Below are 20,128 nucleotides of genomic sequence, written 5' to 3' on the forward strand. Positions count from 1 at the left end.
TGCCATCCTCATCATCAATCGTATTTATTGAGGGCTTACTGTGTGCAGAGCACTGTACTAAGTGCTTCGGAAGTACAATTTGGCAGTAAGTGTAAGTAAGGCCAGGCAAGTAAGTGTACCCAAATCTCCTTAACGGTGATATATCCCGTCTTACATAGATGACCACATTTAATACGAACATGCTTTGACTTAAAAGATGCTTAATGCGGCCACCGATTTCTTCCTAAGGTTTTCAAGTGAAACAAAGACAAATTAACTGTCTCTACGTCACCAACTTTGGGAAGAGAGGAGTTTATAATAGAGAACAGGCCAAGGACAAGACTCCCTATTGTATCATTGCACCTGACCACCAGCATGGTATCAAAAAAATAATTTCGAGTTTTTTCTATTTCACTGGCTCACAAACTTTCTTAGCTCCCATGTTCACATTCTGAAGCTTAAAAAATCCAACCAAGAGCAATCGTCTTTCACCACAGCCTGCCCTGAAAAATATCAATCACAAACGACTCAGCCCTTTGTGATGCCAAAACAGAATGAATTAAAATCCCTTTATCTTCACCTCTGCTCACTGTATTGCTGCACACCCAATAAGGACTTAAATATCGTGAATAAGGACACCGGGAGAGCAACACTAAGTCTATCACAGAGTTAATTTATTTTGTCATTCGAGGTGATAGATTTGAATGATAAAGAACTAACAGGTTAGTTGTCGGGTGCTGATTTTGGAGAGTAATCAATAAGCTCCTTATCGATGGTCGGATAATGATACCAGGGTCCATCTCCTCTTTGTCGCATCAGTCTGCGTACTTCCAGGTGCTTTAACCTATAATCAAGGAGACATACATGTCACAGTTTGACCAATGCGAGGTTTCCCAATCACAAATTTTAACTACTACCAGAAGAATTTCTACCTAAACATAAAATCAATCAATCATATTTATTGAGCGCTTACTGCGTGCAGAGCACTGTACTAAGCGCTTGGGAAGTACAAGTTGGCAACATATAGAGACGGCCCCTACCCAACAGTGGGCTCACGGTCTTTCATTCATTCATTCAATCGTATTTATTGAGCGCTTACTGTGTGCAGAGCACTGGACTAAGCGCTTGGGAAGTACAAGTTGGCAACATATCTTTCTTTTTATGGTGCCCGTTACACGCTTACTGTACGCCCGGCACTGTACTACGCGCTGGAGTAGATCCGAGTCAATCGGGTTGGGCACAGTCCCTGCCCTACGGTCTCGATCCCCATTTTACAGATGAGGTAACTGAGGCCCAGAGGAATTAAACGGCTTGCCCAAAGTTACACCAAAGACAAGTGGCAGAGCCGGGATTATAACCCAGGTCCTCTTACTCCCGGACCTGTGCTCAGCCCACTATGCCATCCCGGCTCCACCAACTGTCAGCTGTGTGACTTTGGGCAAGTCACTTCACTGGGCCTCAGTTACCTCATCTGTAAAATGGGGATGAAGACTGTGAGCCCCACGTGGGATACTTGATCACCTTGTAACCTCCCCAGCGCTTAGAACAGTGCTTTGCACATAGTAAGCACTTAATAAATGCCATTATTATTATTATTATTATTATTCTTATACTGCTTCTTCTCTTTCCCCTTCTCTTTGGGGAAATAAGGAGGGAAGATAAAGAAAACTTGAGTGTAAAAAAAAAAAATCTACATCTCCGAGAAATCTAAGTGACACATGGCACCTGTATATATGTATATATGTTTGTACATATTTATTACTGTATTTATTTATTTTATTTGTACATATCTATCCTATTTATTTTATTTTGTTAGTATGTTTGGTTTTGTTCTCTGTCTCCCCCTTTTAGACTGTGAGCCCACTGTTGGGTAGGGACTGTCTCTAGATGTTGCCAATTTGTACTTCCCAAGCGCTTAGTACAGTGCTCTGCACATAGTAAGCGCTCAATAAATACGATTGATGATGATGATGACTCCTATATATTGCTTCCTATAGTCAACAGAGAGTAATCTCATCCCTTCTATGCTGTCTCGCTCTCTCCGTCTTTATCCTGGCCCTGATCCTTTTCTCACCTGCCTCACCGAAACCTCCTGAGCGCTCAGACCGCCCCTACAATCGATGGGACGATGTACAATCCAGAAGCAGCGTGGCTCAGTGGAAAGAGCCCGGGCTTTGGAGTCGGAGGTCATGGGTTCAAATCCCATCTCCGCCAATTGTCAGCTGTGTGACTTTGGGCAGGTTACTTCACTTCTCTGGACCTCAGTTCCCTCATCTGGAAAATGGGGATGAAGACTGCGAGCCCCACGTGGGACAACCTGATCACCTTGTAAATCCCCCAGCGCTTAGAACAGTGCTCTGCACATAGTAAGCGCTTAATAAAGGCCATTAAAAAAAAATAAAAAAAGCCCGGGCTTTGGAGTCAGTGGTCATAGGTTCAAATCCCGTCTCCGCCAACTGTCAGCTGTGTGACTTTGGGAAAGTCACTTAACTTCTCTAGGCCTCAGTTTCCTCATCTGGAAAACGGGGATTAGGACTGTGAGCCCCCGCCCCGTGGGACAACCTGATCACCTTGTAACCTCCCCGGCACTTAGAACAGTGCTTTGCACATAGTAAGCGCTAAATAAATGCCATTATTATTACAATCTTAAATGGAGCTGCTCAAATTGTTGCCCTCCAGTGCCCTTCAATCACAACACTCTCCTTTCCTTATAACCCTGCTCCTTCTGGATCAGCATCAATCCCTTGGTCCCCGCTTACAATCTGTCCCCATTCTACTCCATTCATTCATTCATTCATTCAATCGTATTTATTGAGCGCTTACTGTGTGCTGAGCACTGTACTAAGCGCTTGGGAAGTACTCCACTGCCCGTGCCTTTAATTAGTCCCTTCTCCTATAAAAACTCACCTTCCTTTCTCACTTCACCCTTTCACATAGGTCACTGCCCACTCCTAAAGCAATTTCCCTGTTAACCATCAATCGTATTTATTGAGCGCTTACTATGTGCAGAGCACTGTACTAAGCGCTTGGGAAGTACTCCACTGCCCGTGCCTTTAATAAGTCCCTTGTCCTATAAAAACTCACCTTCCTTTCTCACTTCACCCTTTCACATAGGTCACTGCCCACTCCTAAAGCAATTTCCCTGTTTTAACCATCAATCGTATTTATTGAGCGCTTACTATGTGCAGAGCACTGTACTAAGCGCTTGGGAAGTACAAACTGGCAACATATAGAGACGGTCCCTACCCAACACTGGGCTCACAGTCTAAAACCTGCCTCTGCCAAGCTTGGTCACTTAATAGTAGTACTAATAATAATAATACTGGCATTTTCCATCTTTAAAAGCACAGCTGAACTGTCTACTTGTTCATTCGCCCGTAAAGTTTTCATTCCAACTCAAACTTAATAATACTAATGACGGCATCTGTTAAGCACTTCCCACATGCCAAGCACTGTACTAAGCAGTGAGGGAGATAGCAAAATCAATCAATCGTATTTATTGAGCGCTTACTGTGTGCAGAGCACTGTACTAAGCGCTTGGGAAGTACAAGTTGGCAACAAGTTGGCAAGATGATCAGGTCAGACCTAAGCTTTGTTCAACTTAGGATCCACAGCCTAAGTGGGAAGGGGAACTGGTATTTAAATCTCCATTTAAAGGTGAGGAAGCGGACCCAGAAGTGACTGACCCACGGTCACACAACAGGCGAGTGGTAGAGGCAGGATTAGAACACAAGTCTTCCCCGGCCCAGGACTGTTCCACTAGTCACGCTGCTTTATTAGGATGCAAATTAATCATCATCATCATCATCAATCGTATTTATTGAGCGCTTACTATGTGCAGAGCACTGTACTATGCGCTTGGGAAGTACAAATTGGCAACATATAGAGACGGTCCCTACCCAACAGTGGGCTCACAGTCTAAAAGGGGGAGACAGAGAACAAAACCAAACATACTAACAAAATAAAATAAATGGAATAGATATGTACAAATAAAATAAATAAATAAATAGAGTAATAAATACGTACAAACATATATACGTATATACAGGTGCTGTGGGGAAGGGAAGGAGGTAAGATGGGGGGGATGGAGAGGGGGACGAGGGGGAGAGGAAGGAAGGGGCTCAGTCTGGGAAGGCCTCCTGGAGGAGGTGAGCTCTCAGCAGGGCCTTGAAGGGAGGAAGAGAGCGAGCTTGGCTGATGGGCAGAGCATCTACACGCATCTTAAAACACAAAAAACCCATTCATTCTCCTCAAGGCATACATAACACCAGGTTTACAACATTTTTCTCTTTCAACCTGTCTGCATACGTGTGGATTCATTCAATCGTATTTACTGAGCGCTTACTGGGTGCAGAGCACTGTACTAAGCGCCTGGGAAATACAAATCGGCAACACATAGTACGTGTGGCTGTGTGTACGTATATATAGCCCAAAACCTGGCCCTAGGCTGTTGAGCCCAAGTTCCCAAGCCTGGGGTACCCACCGAGCCCAAGCACTTCTAAATAGGTGAAATTCCAGTAGCTCATTTTTGAACCCGAAGGTTAATTTGAAAATGTTTACCTCAGTTCAGCCTTTTCAGATTCTATTTGCAGGATATTAAGTGTCCTTTCGTAGTTCCTTTCCGGACTCTCCAGGAAATTACGAGTGATCCATCTGGTTATGGGGTGCTGTAACAGAGGGCAAGATCTGAGTCAAATTTCTGTATTCCAACTTTCTTGTTGAGCTCACTTCCCACTATAAAGATATAGATAAAAGGACCCTAAATAAATACAAATATATTTATATTTTATAAATAAAGGACCCTAGATAATATAAATATATTTATATAAATATAAGTAAATATAAATATAAAGGACCCTAGATAAAATAATCCAAAAAACAGCACGAATAAACCAATATTGAATCCCTTTTCCCAGCAATAACCACCTCAGACCAGAAAAGACCAGTAGCAATTACTGCTCCTGCTTAGACCAGAAGCAATTTAATCTTTTTTAACTACCCATGTATGTAAAGGAAAATACTAAAACTATACTTCTGATTTTTTCACAAAGCACTTCAATAGTAATAAGATCATTAAATATAGTAAAGACCCTGCCATTTCATTAAGACAAGCACTTTTTAATACCAAGAGATGGCACCCGACCACTTGGCTTAAGGTGCAGAGATTTCAGTAAAATATAATTTAGCCTGAAAGCGGCTATTAGAGTGCATAGTTTTAACTCAACTATTCTTACATTTGGATGTTGAAACAAAATGCTCTGAAAAATGTATGTAAACTTTTTTCTACCAGAATAAAGGGATGAAATGACAACTGCCCCACTGTCCTAGGGTATTTTATAAATGGGTTTTTCCATCTCTCATATTTGAAAATGTTTCCCTTCACTGCTTGGCTGTCCGTAGGACAGCTGTTAATTGGAACAACCCCAATATACCAATTTCCACTGGCGCAGTTTCTAGACCAACCTTGAAATATTCCCAGTGCTCTGGGACATAGCCTTCAGGAATTTCGGCCAATTCGGCCTCACCTGTTAACAGAAAACGGAGATGTCCGATTGTCATCAACAAAGGCAAATAATAAATCCAATTCTCTCAGGATCTCAAGGTCCTACCTGAGAGTACATGTGGTATCATCATCATCATCAATCGTATTTATTGAGCGCTTACTATGTGCAGAGCACTGTACTAAGCACTTGGGAAGTACAAATTGGCAACATATAGAGACAGTTCCTACCCAACAGTGGGCTCACAGTCTAAATGGGGGAGACAGAGAACAAAACCATACTGACAAAATAAAATAAATAGAATAGATATGTACAAATAAATTAAATAAACAAATAAATAGAGTAAAAAAATATGTACAAACATATATACATATATACAGGTGCTGTGGGGAAGGGAGGGAGGTAAGATGGGGGCATGGAGGTGGTATTTTGTGAGAATCAAAGACAAAAATAATAAATCCAATTCTCTCAGGATCTCAAGGTCCTACCTGAGAGTACATTAGGTCCTTTGTGAGAAGGACTTTTCAGATGATAATATAAATGCAATTGTTAACATTAAAAAACATTTAATGAGTCCATGCTGTGGGCAAAGCAAAGTCTTGGAAAATATAACAAGTCAGCGGGGATGAGGCCTACCAACTTTATTGTACTGTACTCGCCAAAGCTTAGCCCAAGTGCTCTGCACAGTTCAGTGCTCAAAGAATACCACTGACTGATCAATGAATATTGATTGGCTGATTAATGAATATTAATGGTTCATGGCCTAGAGGAGTTTGCAATGAAATGTGGTAAATCATGCAACGTTCCTGTTTCCCTGGGTAGTTTGAAATTGTTAGCTCCTCTCCCACAGCGCTGACTCCCACAGGAGTCATTCTGGGCACCTGGAAAATCTGGCTCCTGGTGAAATCTTAATTACACGAGATACACTAAGTTTTACAACTTGTTTTTCTTTCAGTGTGTGAATGTTTGAACCTGGCACGCTGCAATACCTAAGAAACTGCTTGCAATCCCGCACCCCCAGTTGGAAAGGGGACGAGTACTACGGTCTTGAGTTTTCCTCAACTGCACTCCTTAATGCGGCGTTTCACAAGAATGCAACCCCCGTGTTATAATAATAATAATGACATTTATTAAGCGCTTACTATGTGCAAAGCACTGTTCTAAGCGCTGGGGAGGTTACAAGGTGATCAGGTTGTCCCACGGGAGGCTCACAGTCTTAATCCCCATTTTGCAGATGAGGTAACGGAGGCACAGAGAAGTTAAGTGACTTGCCCAAAGTCGCACAGCTGACAATTGGCAAAGCTGGGATTTGAACCCCTGACCTCTGACTCCAAAGCCCGGGCTCTTCCCACTGAGCCACGCTGCTTCTCTATAGGAGAACTAGATGTATAACTTCTCAGCAAAGGCACGCTTTTCTCGCTTTCCTATGAAAATCATGTCCACGGCCCAGAGTTGAAGCAACTTCCAGCAATTATTTTTTAAATGTATTTCACGGTTAATCTTCATATATTTTTGGAAACTGCAAGTCCTATAATGGTGAACCCTTTGAGAGTCAAGGGGAATTAAGTCCTTCAACAGGGATTTCCCATGAAAATCTGTAATTGTAATAGACAGCTGTCAGTATTTTCAGAATATCACCGATTTCAGCTCCAGGATATGACTTAATAAAAGAAAACTGGGAAGGTTTATCATCAGAACTTGTGATTCAATACTGCTGTAAACAGGAGTATCAGCACGGCTCAAGGGAAACAGCATGGCCTTGGGCGTCAGAGGTCATGGGTTCAAATCCCAGCTCCGCCAATTGTCAGCTGTGTGACCTTGGGCAAGTCACTTCACTGCTCTGTGCCTCAGTTACCTCATCTGTAAAATGGGGATGAAGACTGCGAGCCCCACGTGGGACAACCTGACCACCCTGTATCCTCCCTAGCGCTTAGAATCAATCAATCGTATTTATTGAGCGCTTACTGTGTGCAGAGCACCGTACTAAGCGCTTGGGAAGTACAAGTTGGCAACATATAGACACCGTCCCTACCCAACAGTGGGCTCACAGTCTAGAAGGGGGAGACAGAGAACAAAACCAAACATATTAACAAAATAAAATAAATATAGAATAGATAGGTACCAGTGCTTTGCACATAGTAAGCGCTTAACAACTGCATTAATTATTATTATTATAACTAGCCCAGAAGGAATTTCTGAAGTTTCACCTTCAAGGCCCTTAAGAGTAACGTAATGTGCACCTCACGTTGCAACTATAATGCACAGCTACAAATGTTATGTAATCCCCTACAACTTTCCAGTGAACAATGCATTCCTTTTTCCTCTACAACCCTAGTGTTTATTAACTAAATTTTATAAATAAGGAAATGGAGAGATTCTAGACTCCGAGAGTTGTTTACTGCCAGGGACTGCGTGTTAATGGTAGACACAAGGATTGGTGGTGAGGTGGGAGGTAAACGGGTGAGAGTGTGAGCCCCACGTGGGACAGGGATTGTGTCCAACTTGATTTGTTTGTATCCATCCCCGGGCTTAGCACAGTGCCTGGCACACAGTAAGCGCTTAACAAATCATCATCATCAATCGTATTTATTGAGCGCTTACTATGTGCAGAGCACTGGACTAAGCGCTTGGGAAGTACAAATTGGCAACATATAGAAACAGTCCCTACCCAACAGTGGGCTCACAGTCTAAAAGGGGGAGACAGAGACCAAACATACTAACAAAATAAAATAAATAGAATAGATATGTACAAATAAAATAAATAAATAGAGTAATCATCATCAATCGTATTTATTGAGCACTTACTATGTGCAGAGCACTGTACTAAGCGTTTGGGAAGTCCAAGTTGGCAACATATAGAGACAGTCCCTACCCAACAGTGGGCTCACAGTCTAAAAGGGGGAGACAGGGAACAAAACCAAACATACTAACAAAATAAAATAAATAGAATAGATATGTACAAATAAAATAAATAAATAAATAGAGTAATAAATATGTACAAACATATATACACATATACAAATACCATTATTATCATTATTATTATTATTATTATTATCCTTGCCTCTGCCACTCACCCTCAGAAACCATGGCCTGGCAACTCAAACTCTTAGGCCATTAGAGCGACAAAACTAAAATGAGATTCTGCTTCCCCCAGAAAGAGCCTGGGACTTTCTTAGAAGAGAAACAACCATCAGAGTATTTCAGAAAAAGGGTCCATAGAGGAGAAACCACTAAGGTGTTCTGACTGTGAGCCCGCTGTTGGGTAGGGACCGTCTCTATATGTTGCCAACTTGTACTTCCGAAGCGCTTAGTACAGTGCTCTGCACACAGTAAGCGCTCAGTAAATACGACTGAATGAATGAATGTGCCCTGTGAACCTTGTGTCCAGCTTTGTGTTTATGTCACCGATCCCCATCCATCAATCAATCAATCAATCGTATTTATTGAGCGCTTACTGTGTGCAGAGCACTGTACTAAGCGCTTGGGAAGTACCAGTTGGCAACATTTAGAGACGGTCCCTACCCAACAGTGGGCTCACAGTCTAAAAGGGGGAGACAGAGACCAAAACCAAACATACTAACAAAATAAAATAAATAGAATAGATATGAACAAGTAAAATAAATAGAGTAATAAATATGTACACACATATCCTTCTCACTAGACAAATGTTTACGGGAATGTAAAAAATCTTACCAATGAACACATTCACCAGAGTTATGATGACCGCAACGGGAATCCCAGTCAACAAAATATAGAATTTCTGTTAAAAGACAACCAATTTTTTACTTATATAAAACCGTTCTCCACAGACAATATAACACCTAACACACCTCTGGAACGATACAACCAGTTCTTCCATAAATCATATTTTTACTATAGGTTTTGGATAAAACACGCCTAAGAAATTAGGTCGACCGCAACATTGCTCGTCTATCTACAAATTACGTATTACAAATTATTTATGCATTATTGCCAGTCTCCCCTTCTAAATTCTAAGCTAATTCTAACCGCAACATTACTCGCCTATCTACAAATTGCGTATTACAAATTATTTATACATTATTGCCAGTCTCCCCTTCTAAATTCTAAGCTAATTCTAACCGCAACATTACTCGTCTATCTACAAATTACGTATTACAAATTATTTATGCATTATTGCCAGTCTCCCCTTCTAAATTCTAAGCTAATTCTAACCGCAACATTACTCGCCTATCTACAAATTATGTATTACAAATTATTTATAAATTATTTCCAGTCTCCCCTTCTAAATTCTAAGCTAATTCTAACTGCAACATTACTCGCCTATCTACAAATTATGTATTACAAATTATTTATGCATTATTGCCAGTCTCCCCTTCTAAATTCTAGGCTAATTCTAACCGCAACATGACTCGCCTATCTACAAATTATGTATTACAAATTATTTATACATTATTGCCAGTCTCCCCTTCTAAATTCTAAGCTTGTTGTGGGCAAGGAACCTGCCTACCAAATCTTACCAATGAACACAGTCACCAGTTACGACGATTGCAACTGAAATCCCAGTCAACAAAATATAGAATTTCTGTTAAAAGACAACCAATTTTTACTTCCATAAAACCGTTCTCTTCCGACACTGTGTAGATGCTCTCCCGAGCACTTAAGTTCAGTGCTCTGCACACAGTAAGTGCTTAGTGAATACCACTGATGATGAAAACATTTGCAAGGTTGGAAGAAATACTTCCCAAGCGCTTAGTACAGTGCTCTGCACACAGTAAGCGCTCAGTAAATACGATTGATTGAATGAATGAATGAATGAATGAAGAAATGGTGGACATCTGCAAGTTATGATTTTTTCATCACCTTCCTTAAGTGAGGCCTATCAAAAATGTAACCCCCCGCATTACACGGGGGTTAACGAGAAGCAGCATGGCCTAATGACAAAAGCATCGGCTTGGGAGTCAGAGGACTTGGGTTCGAGTCCCGGCTCCGCCCCTTGTCTGCTGTGTGACCCTGGGCAAGTCACAACTTCTCTGTGCCTCAGTGACCTCATCCGTAAAATGGGGATTAAGACTGCGAGTCCCACGTGGGACCACCTGATCACCTTGTATCTGTCCCAGCGCTTAGGACAGTGCTTGGAACATAGTAAGCACTTAACAAATACCATAATTATCATTACAGGATAACTGAACGTACATAATTTAAACACCTCTCGGAGGTTCAAGAATCACCAGCTCAACCAGAAACCATTTATTGTGACTTTGGGGTACCGCTGTTTATTTGGGATTGCCAACGGATCTGACCATGGATTTTGAGGAGGCAGGATATTCATTCATTCGATCGTATTTATTGAGCGCTTACTGTGTGCAGAGCACTGTACTAAGCGCTTGGGAAGTACAAGTTGGCAACATATAGAGACAGTCCCTACCCAACAGCGAGGTCACAGTCTAGAAGGAAAGGTGATCAGGTTGTCCCACGTGGGGCTCAGTCTTAACCCCCATTTTACAGATGAGGTAACTGAGGCTCAGAGAAGTTAAGTGACTTGCCCAAGGTCACACAGCAGACATGTGGCGGAGCAGGGATTCGAACCCATGACCTCTGACTCCAAAGCCCCTGCTCTTTCCACTGAGCCATGCTGCTTCTGATCACCTCTAGAGATGGGAAAGATGGGAGAGTTGAAGAGGGGGCAAGATGGTGGGAGGGACTGAGGAGGGGCAGGGGAGAGTTTAGGGAGATCGAGCCTGATAGTGTCAATTTTCTTAATCAATCAATCGTATTTACTGAGCGCTTACTGTGTGCAGAGCACTGTACTAAGCGCTTGGGAAGTACAAGCTGGCAACATATAGAGACAGCCCCTACCCAACAGTGGGCTCACAGTCTAGAAGGGGGAGACGGACAACAAAACAAAACATATTAACAAAATAAAATAAATAGAATAAAGCGGCCATGCCAACCCCCTCCCCGCTTAAACCCACAAGCAAAAGATAACCACTGTCCTTGAGAAGCAGCGCGGCTCAATGGAAAGAGCACAGGCTTTGGAGTCGGGGGTTGTGGGTTCGAATCCTGGCTCCGCTACATAATAATAATAATGGCATTTATTAAGCGCTTACTATGTGCAAAGCACTGTTCTGAGCACTGGGGAGGTTACAAAGTGATCAGGTTGTCCCACATGGGGCTCACAGTCTTAAAATCAGTGGCCAAGTCACGGGGGGCAAGGATTGGGGGAGGCGAGGGGGGACGGGGGGCATGAGGAGGGAGTTAAATGCCTGGAACAACTGGTGAGGGTGATGGGCATGGGGATCAATAAGGATGGAGAAATAATTTTCTCACGCAGATGAGAGGGCAGAGTTAAAGAACACAAGGATAAAGGTAAAGTGGACAAAGTCGGTCTGATATTCAGATTTCCGCCAGCGGCCCTCTGCGGCTCATGGAGTGAAAGAGGTGGATCGTGGAGGTGATCCAGGGCTGCGGGTTAGTGGTATGGAATCGACAAGCCCGCAACCTTGGTGTCGTCCTCGACTCCTCTCTCTCGTTCACCCCACATATCCAATCTGTCGCCAAAACCTGCCGGTCTCACCTCCACAACATTGCCAAGATCCAGCCTTTCCTCTCCATCCAAACCGCTCCCTTGCTCGTTCAATTTCTCGTCCTATCCACGCGTTTTGTGTTGTCGGTCTCCCCCTTCTAGACTGTGAGCCCGCTGTTGGGTAGGGACCGGCTCTAGATGTTGCCGACTTGGACTTCCCAAGTGCTTAAGTACAGTGCTCTGCACACATTATGTTGCCAATTTGTACTTCCCAAGCGCTTAGTACAGTGCTCTGCACGCAGTAAGCGCTCAATAAATACGATTGATGATGATTAAGTGCTCAATAAATACGACTGAATGAATGACAAAGGGATGGAGGGCAAGTGAGTTGCGTTCAGTAGAGAGGGTGGTGTCGACAGTGTCAATCTGGTCAGCAACGGAAGGTGCTCTGAGTGTGGAAGTTAGGTGGGGCACGATGAGTTGAGAAAATTGGATGGGGTCAAAAAATCAGAGGTCACCGCGAGGGAATAATATAGATTTGGGGGGAGGAGGTTGTGGTCAGATAGAGGGATTTCCAGAGTTGGCGAAGGTAGAGATTATGCAGTGGCTGGAGACGATGAGGTCGAGGGTGTGTCCAGGTTGGTGGGTGGGAGAGGTGGGGTGGAGAAGAGGTCAGCGGAGTTGAGGAGGTGGTCAGCAGAAGGGTCATCAGAAACATCTATGTGGGTACTGAAGGCCCCAGGGATCAATATAGGCGTGGAGAAAGAGAAAAGGAACGTGAGAAAGGGATCAAAATGGTTAAAGAAGTTGTAAGTGGGACCAGGACAGCAGCAGATGACCATTACTACTTTTAGACTGTGAGCCCACTGTTGGGTAGGGACTGTCTCTGTGTGTTGCCAACTTGTACTTCCCAAGCGCTTAGTGCAGTGCTCTGCACCCAGTAAGCGCTCAATAAATACGATTGATGATGATTACTAGAATCTGGAGTGGGTGGCCGAGGCGGATGATATGAGCCCCCAAGGAAGGGAAAGAAAGGGATGGGGGAGGGTGGGATGGTGTGAAATCAATCAATCGATCGTATTTATTGAGCGCTTACTGTGTGCAGAGCACTGTACTAAGCGCTTGGGAAGTCCAAGTTGGCAACATATAGAGACGGTCCCTACCCAACAGTGGGCTCACAGTCTAGAAGGGGGAGACAGAGAACAAAACCAAACATATTAACAAAGTAAAATAAACGGAGTAGATATGTACAAGTAAAATAGAGTAAGAAATATGTACAAACATATATACAGGTGCTGTCGGGAAGGGAAGGAGGTAGGATGGTGGGGATGGAGAAGGGGAGGAGGGGGAGAGGAAGGAGGGGGCTCAGTGTGGGAAGGCCTCCTGGAGGAGGTGAGCTCTCAGGAGGGCCTTGAAGGGAGGAAGAGAGCTAGCTTGGCGGAGGGGCAGAGGGAGGGCATTCCGGGCCAGGGGGATGACGTGGGCCGGGGGTCGATGGCGGGACAGGCGAGAACGAGGCACGGCGAGGAGGTTAGTGGCAGAGGGGTGGAGGGTGCGGGCTGGGCTGGAGAAGGAGAGAAGGGAGGTGAGGTAGGAGGGGGCGAGGGGATGGATGGACAGCCTTGAAGCCCAGGGGGAGGGGTTTCTGCCTGATGCGCAGATTGATTGGTAGCCACTGGAGGTTTTTGAGGAGGGGAGTAACATGCCCAGAGCGTTTCTGGACAAAGACAATCCGGGCAGCAGCGTGAAGTATGGACTGAAGTGGGGAGAGACAGGAGGATGGGAGAGAGAGAAGGCTGATGCAGTAGTCCAGATGGGATAGGATGAGAGCTTGAACGAGCAGGGTAGCGGTTGGGATGGAGAGGAAAGGGCGGATCTTGGCAGTGTTGCGGAGCTGAGACCGGCAGGTTTTGGTGACGGCTTGGATGTGAGGGGTGAATGAGAGAGCGGAGTCGAGGATGACACCAAGGTTGCGGGCTTGTGAGACGGGAAGGATGGTAGTGCCGTCAACAGAGATGGGAAAGTCAGAGAGAGGGCAGGGTTTGGGAGGGAAGACAAGGAGTTCAGTCTTGGACATGTTGAGTCCAAGTGTGAAAGTGCCACTGGGATGCGAGAAGGAAGCCAACACCTCCTCCTTTTCCAGTGAGTTTGGAGGAGTGGGAGACGATGAGTCCCAAGCGCTTAGCACAGTGCTCTGCACACAGTAAGCGTTCAATAAATACGATTGAATGAATGCATTTATTTAAATTGTACATATTTATTCTATTTATTTTATTTTAATATGTTTTGTTTCGTTGTCTGTCTCCCCCTTCTAGACCGTCTCTATATGTTGCCAACTGGTACTTCCCAATCACTTAGTACAGTGCTCTGCACACAGTAAGCGCTCAATAAACACGACTGAATGAATGAATGAGGCCCCTTCTGGAGAGAGCAGCAGGGGAGACTATGTCATCTGGGGAGAGCCAGGTTTCAGTGATGGTGAGGAGGACTGACTGAGACACGGACAGGTCAAGGAGGTAGGGGAGCTTCCCCATGACGCAAAAACTCCTCACCCTGGGCTTCAAGGCTCTCCATCACCTCGCCCCCTCCTACTTCACCTCCCTTCTCTCCTTCTCCAGCCCAGCCCGCACCCTCCGCTCCTCCACCGCTGATCTCCTCACCGTACCTCGCTCTCGCCTGTCCCGCCATCGACCCCCGGCCCACGTCATCCCCCGGGCCTGGAATGCCCTCCCTCTGCCCATCCGCCAAGCTAGCTCTCTTCCTCCCTTCAAGGCCCTGCTGAGAGCTCACCTCCTCCAGGAGGCCTTCCCAGACTGAGCCCCCTTTTTCCTCTCCGCCTCCCCATCCCCCTCGCCCTACCTCCTTCCCCTCCCCACAGCACCTGTATATATGCTTGTACAGATTTATTACTCTATTTATTCTACTTGTACATATTTCTCTGTGCCTCAATTACCTAATCTGTCAAATGGGGATTAAGACTGTGAGCCCCACGTGGGACAACCTGATCACCTTGTATCCCCCAGGGCTTAGAACAGTGCTTGGCACATAGTAAGTGCTTAACAAATACCATTATTATTATTATTATTATTATTATTACTACTATTCTATTATTTATATTATTCTATTATATCATTTCTATTCCATTTACTATATAGTATAATAAATACTATTCTATTATTTATATTATTCTATCCTATTATTTATTTCTACTCCATTTATTATATAGTATGATAAATACTATTCTATTTATTTTGTCAATGATGTGCACCTAGCTTTACATCTACTTATTCTGATGACTTGACACCTGACCACATGTTTTGCTTTGCTGTCTGTCTCCCCTTTCTAGACTGTGAGCCCGCTGTTGGGTAGGGACCGTCTCTATATGTCGCCAACTTGTACTTCCCAAGCGCTTAGTACAGTGCTCTGCACCCAGTAAGCGCTCAATAAATACGATTGAATGAATGAATGATGGAGCGGGGGGGGGGGGGTCCACAGGCTACACATGGCAGAAGCTGTGGATGGGGGAGAGTGTGAGGGGACAGGGCGAGGGGTGGGGAGGATTTGGATGGGAGAGGGTTGACGGGGGCCGGAGCGGGGGATGAGGGGTGGTGCTCTGCACATGGTAAGCGCTCAATAAATACGATTGATTGATTGGGACAGGAGGATGGGAATGGGGCAGGAAGAGGGGGTGTGGATGGTGCGAGGAGTGGGGAGGGACAGGATGCGAGGGAGTTGATGGGGGCCGGGAGGTGGGGCAGGAGGTGGGGAGGAGTTGGGTGGCAGAGCGGGTGGGGGAGATGATGATGATGATGATGATGATGGCATTTGTTAAGCGCTTACTATGTGCAAAGCCCTGTTCTAAGCGCTGGGGGGGATACAAGGTGATCAGGTTGCCCCACGGGGGGCTCACAGTCTTCATCCCCATCTGACAGGTGAGGGAACTGGGGCTCAGAGAAGTGAAGTGACTTGCCCAAGGTCACACAGCTGACACGTGGCGGAGCCGGGATTCGAACCCACGACCCCTGACTCCGAAGCCCGGGCTCTTTCCATTGAGCCACGCTGCTTCTCTGCAGCGGAAGGGGAGGACTGGGTACTGGAGAAGCAGCGTGGCTCAGTGGGAAGAGCCCGGGCTTCGGAGTCAGAGGCCGTGGGTTCGAATCCCGGCTCCGCCAATTGTCCGCTGGGTGGCTTTGGGCAAGTCACTTAGCTTCCTCAGTTCCTTCATCTGTAAAATGGGGATTAAGTCTGTGAGCCCCCCCGTGGGACAACCTGATCACCTTTTATCCTCCCCAGCGCTTAGAACAGTGCTTTGCACATAGTAGGCGCTTAATAAATGCCATTATTATCATTATTACTACTCTGCAGACAATAAGTACGACTGATTCATTCATTGAATCATATTTATTGAGCGCTTACTGTGTGCAGAGCACTGTACTAAGCGCTTGGGAAGTACAAGTTGGCAACATCTAGAGCCAGTCCCTACCCAACAGTGGGCTCACAGTCTTGAAGGGGGAGACAGACAACGAAACAAAACATGTGGACGGGTGTCCAAATTGTCAGAATAGAATTACAGCCATATGCACATCATTAGCAAATAAACAGAATAGTAAACATGTATTAATATTAAAGAGCCCGGGCTTTGGAGTCAGAGGTCATGGGTTCAAATCCCAACTCCACCAACTGTCAGCCGGGTGACTTTGGGCAAGTCACTTCACTTCTCCGGGCCTCAATCACCTCATCTGTAACGTGGGGATGAAGACCGTGAGCCCCCCGTGGGACAACCTGATCACCCTGTAACCTCCCCAGCGCCTAGAACAGTGCTTGGCACACAGTGAGCGCCCAACAAATACCATCATTATTAGTAGTAGTATTAGTATTATTAGTATCGTGCAGTTGGCCACGCCAAAGGTCCGTCCCTCAGCCGCTGGCCCAGGCGTCCTCCCTCAGAGGCCCATATTTGACTCAGATGGGTATCACTTTGAAACCCCGTTGCCTCTAAGAAACAAAAAGCAACCCTGTTACAAGCAAACGGGGCAAGTCGTCGAGCAAATGAAAAGTGACCGTTCTTAATGCCATTATTATTATTATTACTACTCTGCAGACAATAACTACGACTGATTCATTCATTCAGTCGTATTTATTGAGCGCTTACTGTGTGCAGAGCATTGCACTAAGCACTTGGGAAGTACAAGTTGGCAACATATAGAGCTGGTCATCACCCAACAACGGGCTCACAGTCTAGAAGGGGGAGACAGACAACAAGACAAAGTATAATAACAAAATAAAACAAATAGAATAGCAAATATGTACACGTAAAATAAATAGAGTAACAAATCAGTACAAATATATATACAGGTGCTGTGGGGAGGGGAAGGGGAGGGGGAGAGGAAGGAGGAGGGTCAGTCTGGGAAGGCCTCCTGGAGGAGGTGAGCTCTCAGTAGGGCCTTGAAGGGAGGAAGAGAGCGAGCTTGGCGGATGGGCAGAGGGAGGGCATTTGATGAGTCGAGGATAATGCCAAGGTTATGGGCTTTTGGGGGGGGGGGGATAGTGGTGTTGTCTACAGTGATGTCACAGAAACAAAGGTTTGGGTGGGAAAAGGAGTTGTTCTGATTCAGATACGTTAAGTTCGAGGTGTTGGCGGGATATCCGGGTAGGTGGCAGGAGGAAATATAAGATCTATGAGAAAGCGAGAGATCGGGGCTGAAGATATAGACTCGGGAGTCATCCGCAAGGAGACGGTAATAATAATGATGGCATCTGTTAAGCACTTACTGTGTGCAGAGCACTGTCCCAAGCACTGGGGAGGATACAAGGTGATCAGGTTGTCCCACGTGGGGATCACAGTCACTCCCCATTTTACAGATGAGGTCACTGAGGCTCAGAGAATAATAATAATAATAATAATAATAATAATGATGGCATTTGTTAAGCACTTACTATGTGCAGAGCACTATTCTAAGCACGGGGGAGGATACAAGGTGATCAGGTTGTCCCACGTGGGGATCACAGTCAATCCCCACTTTACAGATGAGGTCACTGAGGCTCAGAGAATAATAATAATAATGATGATGGCATTTGTTAAGCGCTTACTATGTGCAGAGCACTGTTCTAAGCACTGGGGAGGATACAAGGTGATGAGGTTGTCCCACGTGGGGCTCGCAATCAATCCCCATTTTACAGATGAGGTAACTGAGGCTCAGAGAATAATAATAATAATAATAATAATGGCAATTTGTTAAGCGCTTACTATGTGCAGAGCACTGTTCTAAGCACTGGGGAGGATACAAGGTGATCAGGTTGTCCCACGTGGGGATCACAGTCAATCCCCATTTTACAGATGAGGTAACTGAGGCTCAGAGAATAATAATAATAATAGTAATAATAATAATAATAATGGCATTTAAGTGCTTACTATGTGCAGAGCACTGTCCTAAGCACTGGGGAGGATACAAGGTGATCAGGTTGTCCCACAGGGGGCTCACGGTCAATCCCCATTTTACAGATGAGGGAACTGGGGCTCCGAGAATAATAATAATAATGATGATGGCATTTGTTAAGCGCTTACTATGTGCAGAGCACTGTCCCAAGCACTGGGGAGGATACAAGGTGATCAGGTTGTCCCACGTGGGGATCACAGTCACTCCCCATTTTACAGATGAGGTCACTGAGGCTCAGAGAATAATAATAATAATAATAATAATAATAATAATGATGGCATTTGTTAAGCGCTTACTATGTGCAGAGCACTATTCTAAGCACGGGGGAGGATACAAGGTGATCAGGTTGTCCCATGTGGGGATCACAGTCAATCCCCACTTTACAGATGAGGTAACTGAGGCTCAGAGAATAATAATAATAATGATGATGGCATTTGTTAAGCACTTACTATGTGCAGAGCACTGTTCTAAGCACTGGGGAGGATACAAGGCGATCAAGTTGTCCCACCTGGGGCTCACAGTCAATCCCCATTTTACAGATGAGGTAACTGAGGCTCAGAGAATAATAATAATAATAATAATAACAATAATAATGGCATTTGTTAAGCGCTTACTATGTGCAGAGCACTGTCCCAAGCACTGGGGAGGATACAAGGTGATCAGGTTGTCCCACGTGGGGATCACAGTCAATCCCCATTTTACAGATGAGGTAACTGAGGATCAGAGAATAATAATAATAGTAATGACGGCATTTGTTAAGCGCTTACTATGTGCAGAGCACTGTTCTAAGCACTGGGGAGGATACAAGGCGATCAGGTTGTCCCACGTGGGGCTCACAGTCAATCCCCATTTTACAGATGAGGTGACTGAGGCTCAGAGAAGTGAAGTGACTTGCCCAAGGTCACACAGCAGACATGTGGCGGAGCCGGGATTCGAACCCATGACCTCTGACTCCAAAGCCAGGGCTCTTTCCACTGAGCCAAGCTGCTTCTCTTGGCTCAGTTGTTGGAGCCAAGGGAGCGAGTGATTTCTCGCTTACCTCCCATCTTACCTCCTTCCCTTCCCCACAGCACCTGTATATATGTATATATGTTTGCACATATTTATTACTTTATTTATTTTACTTGTCCATATCTATTCTATTTATTTTATTTTGTTGATATGTTTGGTTTTGTTGTCTGTCTCCCCCTTCTAGACTGGGAGCCCACTGTTGGGTAGGGACCGTCTCTCTATGTTGCCAACTTGTACTTCCCAAGCGCTTAGTACAGTGCTCTGCACACAGTAAGCGCTCAATAAATACGCCTGACTGATTGATTGATTCTCCAAGGGAGGGAGTGTAGAGGGGTGGGAGATAGAGACAACTGTGAAAGAGACCGGGAATAAGTGGCCAGAGAGATAGGAGGAGAACCAGGAGAGGACAGTGTCTCTGAAACCAAAGTCCTTGGTAGGAACTGTCTCTATTTGTTGCCAACTTGTACTTCCCAAGCGCTTAGTACAGTGCTCTGCACACAGTAAGCGCTCAATAAATACGATTGATGATGATGATAACGTTTCCAGGGGAAGGGGGAGGTCCATTGTTCGAAGAAAGCTGAGAAACCGAGGAGGATCAGGAGCCCTCTGAGAGGGCACTTTCGGTAGAGCAAAGGAGGTGGAAGACAGATCGGAGCGGGTCAAGGAGGGAACTGGAAAGGAGGAAGTAGGAT

The 20,128-nt window shown here is 45.1% G+C and overlaps 1 protein-coding gene across 1 annotated transcript in view; it reads right to left on the reverse strand.

Annotated features, from left to right (window-relative positions):
- Positions 1 to 632: 632 nt before the first annotated feature.
- The window catches only part of NDUFB5 (NADH:ubiquinone oxidoreductase subunit B5), a 29,558-nt gene continuing 10,062 nt past the window's right edge, over positions 633 to 20,128 (reverse strand). The window contains exons 3-6 of the mRNA XM_038743555.1: positions 9,177 to 9,243; positions 5,443 to 5,504; positions 4,540 to 4,646; positions 633 to 823 (exon numbers count right to left, since the gene is read on the reverse strand). Of these exons, the coding sequence (XP_038599483.1) occupies positions 703 to 823; positions 4,540 to 4,646; positions 5,443 to 5,504; positions 9,177 to 9,243 (357 nt within the window). The 3' untranslated portion in view covers positions 633 to 702. The remainder of the gene's footprint in view (positions 824 to 4,539; positions 4,647 to 5,442; positions 5,505 to 9,176; positions 9,244 to 20,128) is intronic.

The sequence above is a fragment of the Tachyglossus aculeatus genome, chromosome 1 (assembly GCF_015852505.1).
Source record: "Tachyglossus aculeatus isolate mTacAcu1 chromosome 1, mTacAcu1.pri, whole genome shotgun sequence".
Classification (NCBI taxonomy): domain Eukaryota; kingdom Metazoa; phylum Chordata; class Mammalia; order Monotremata; family Tachyglossidae; genus Tachyglossus; species Tachyglossus aculeatus.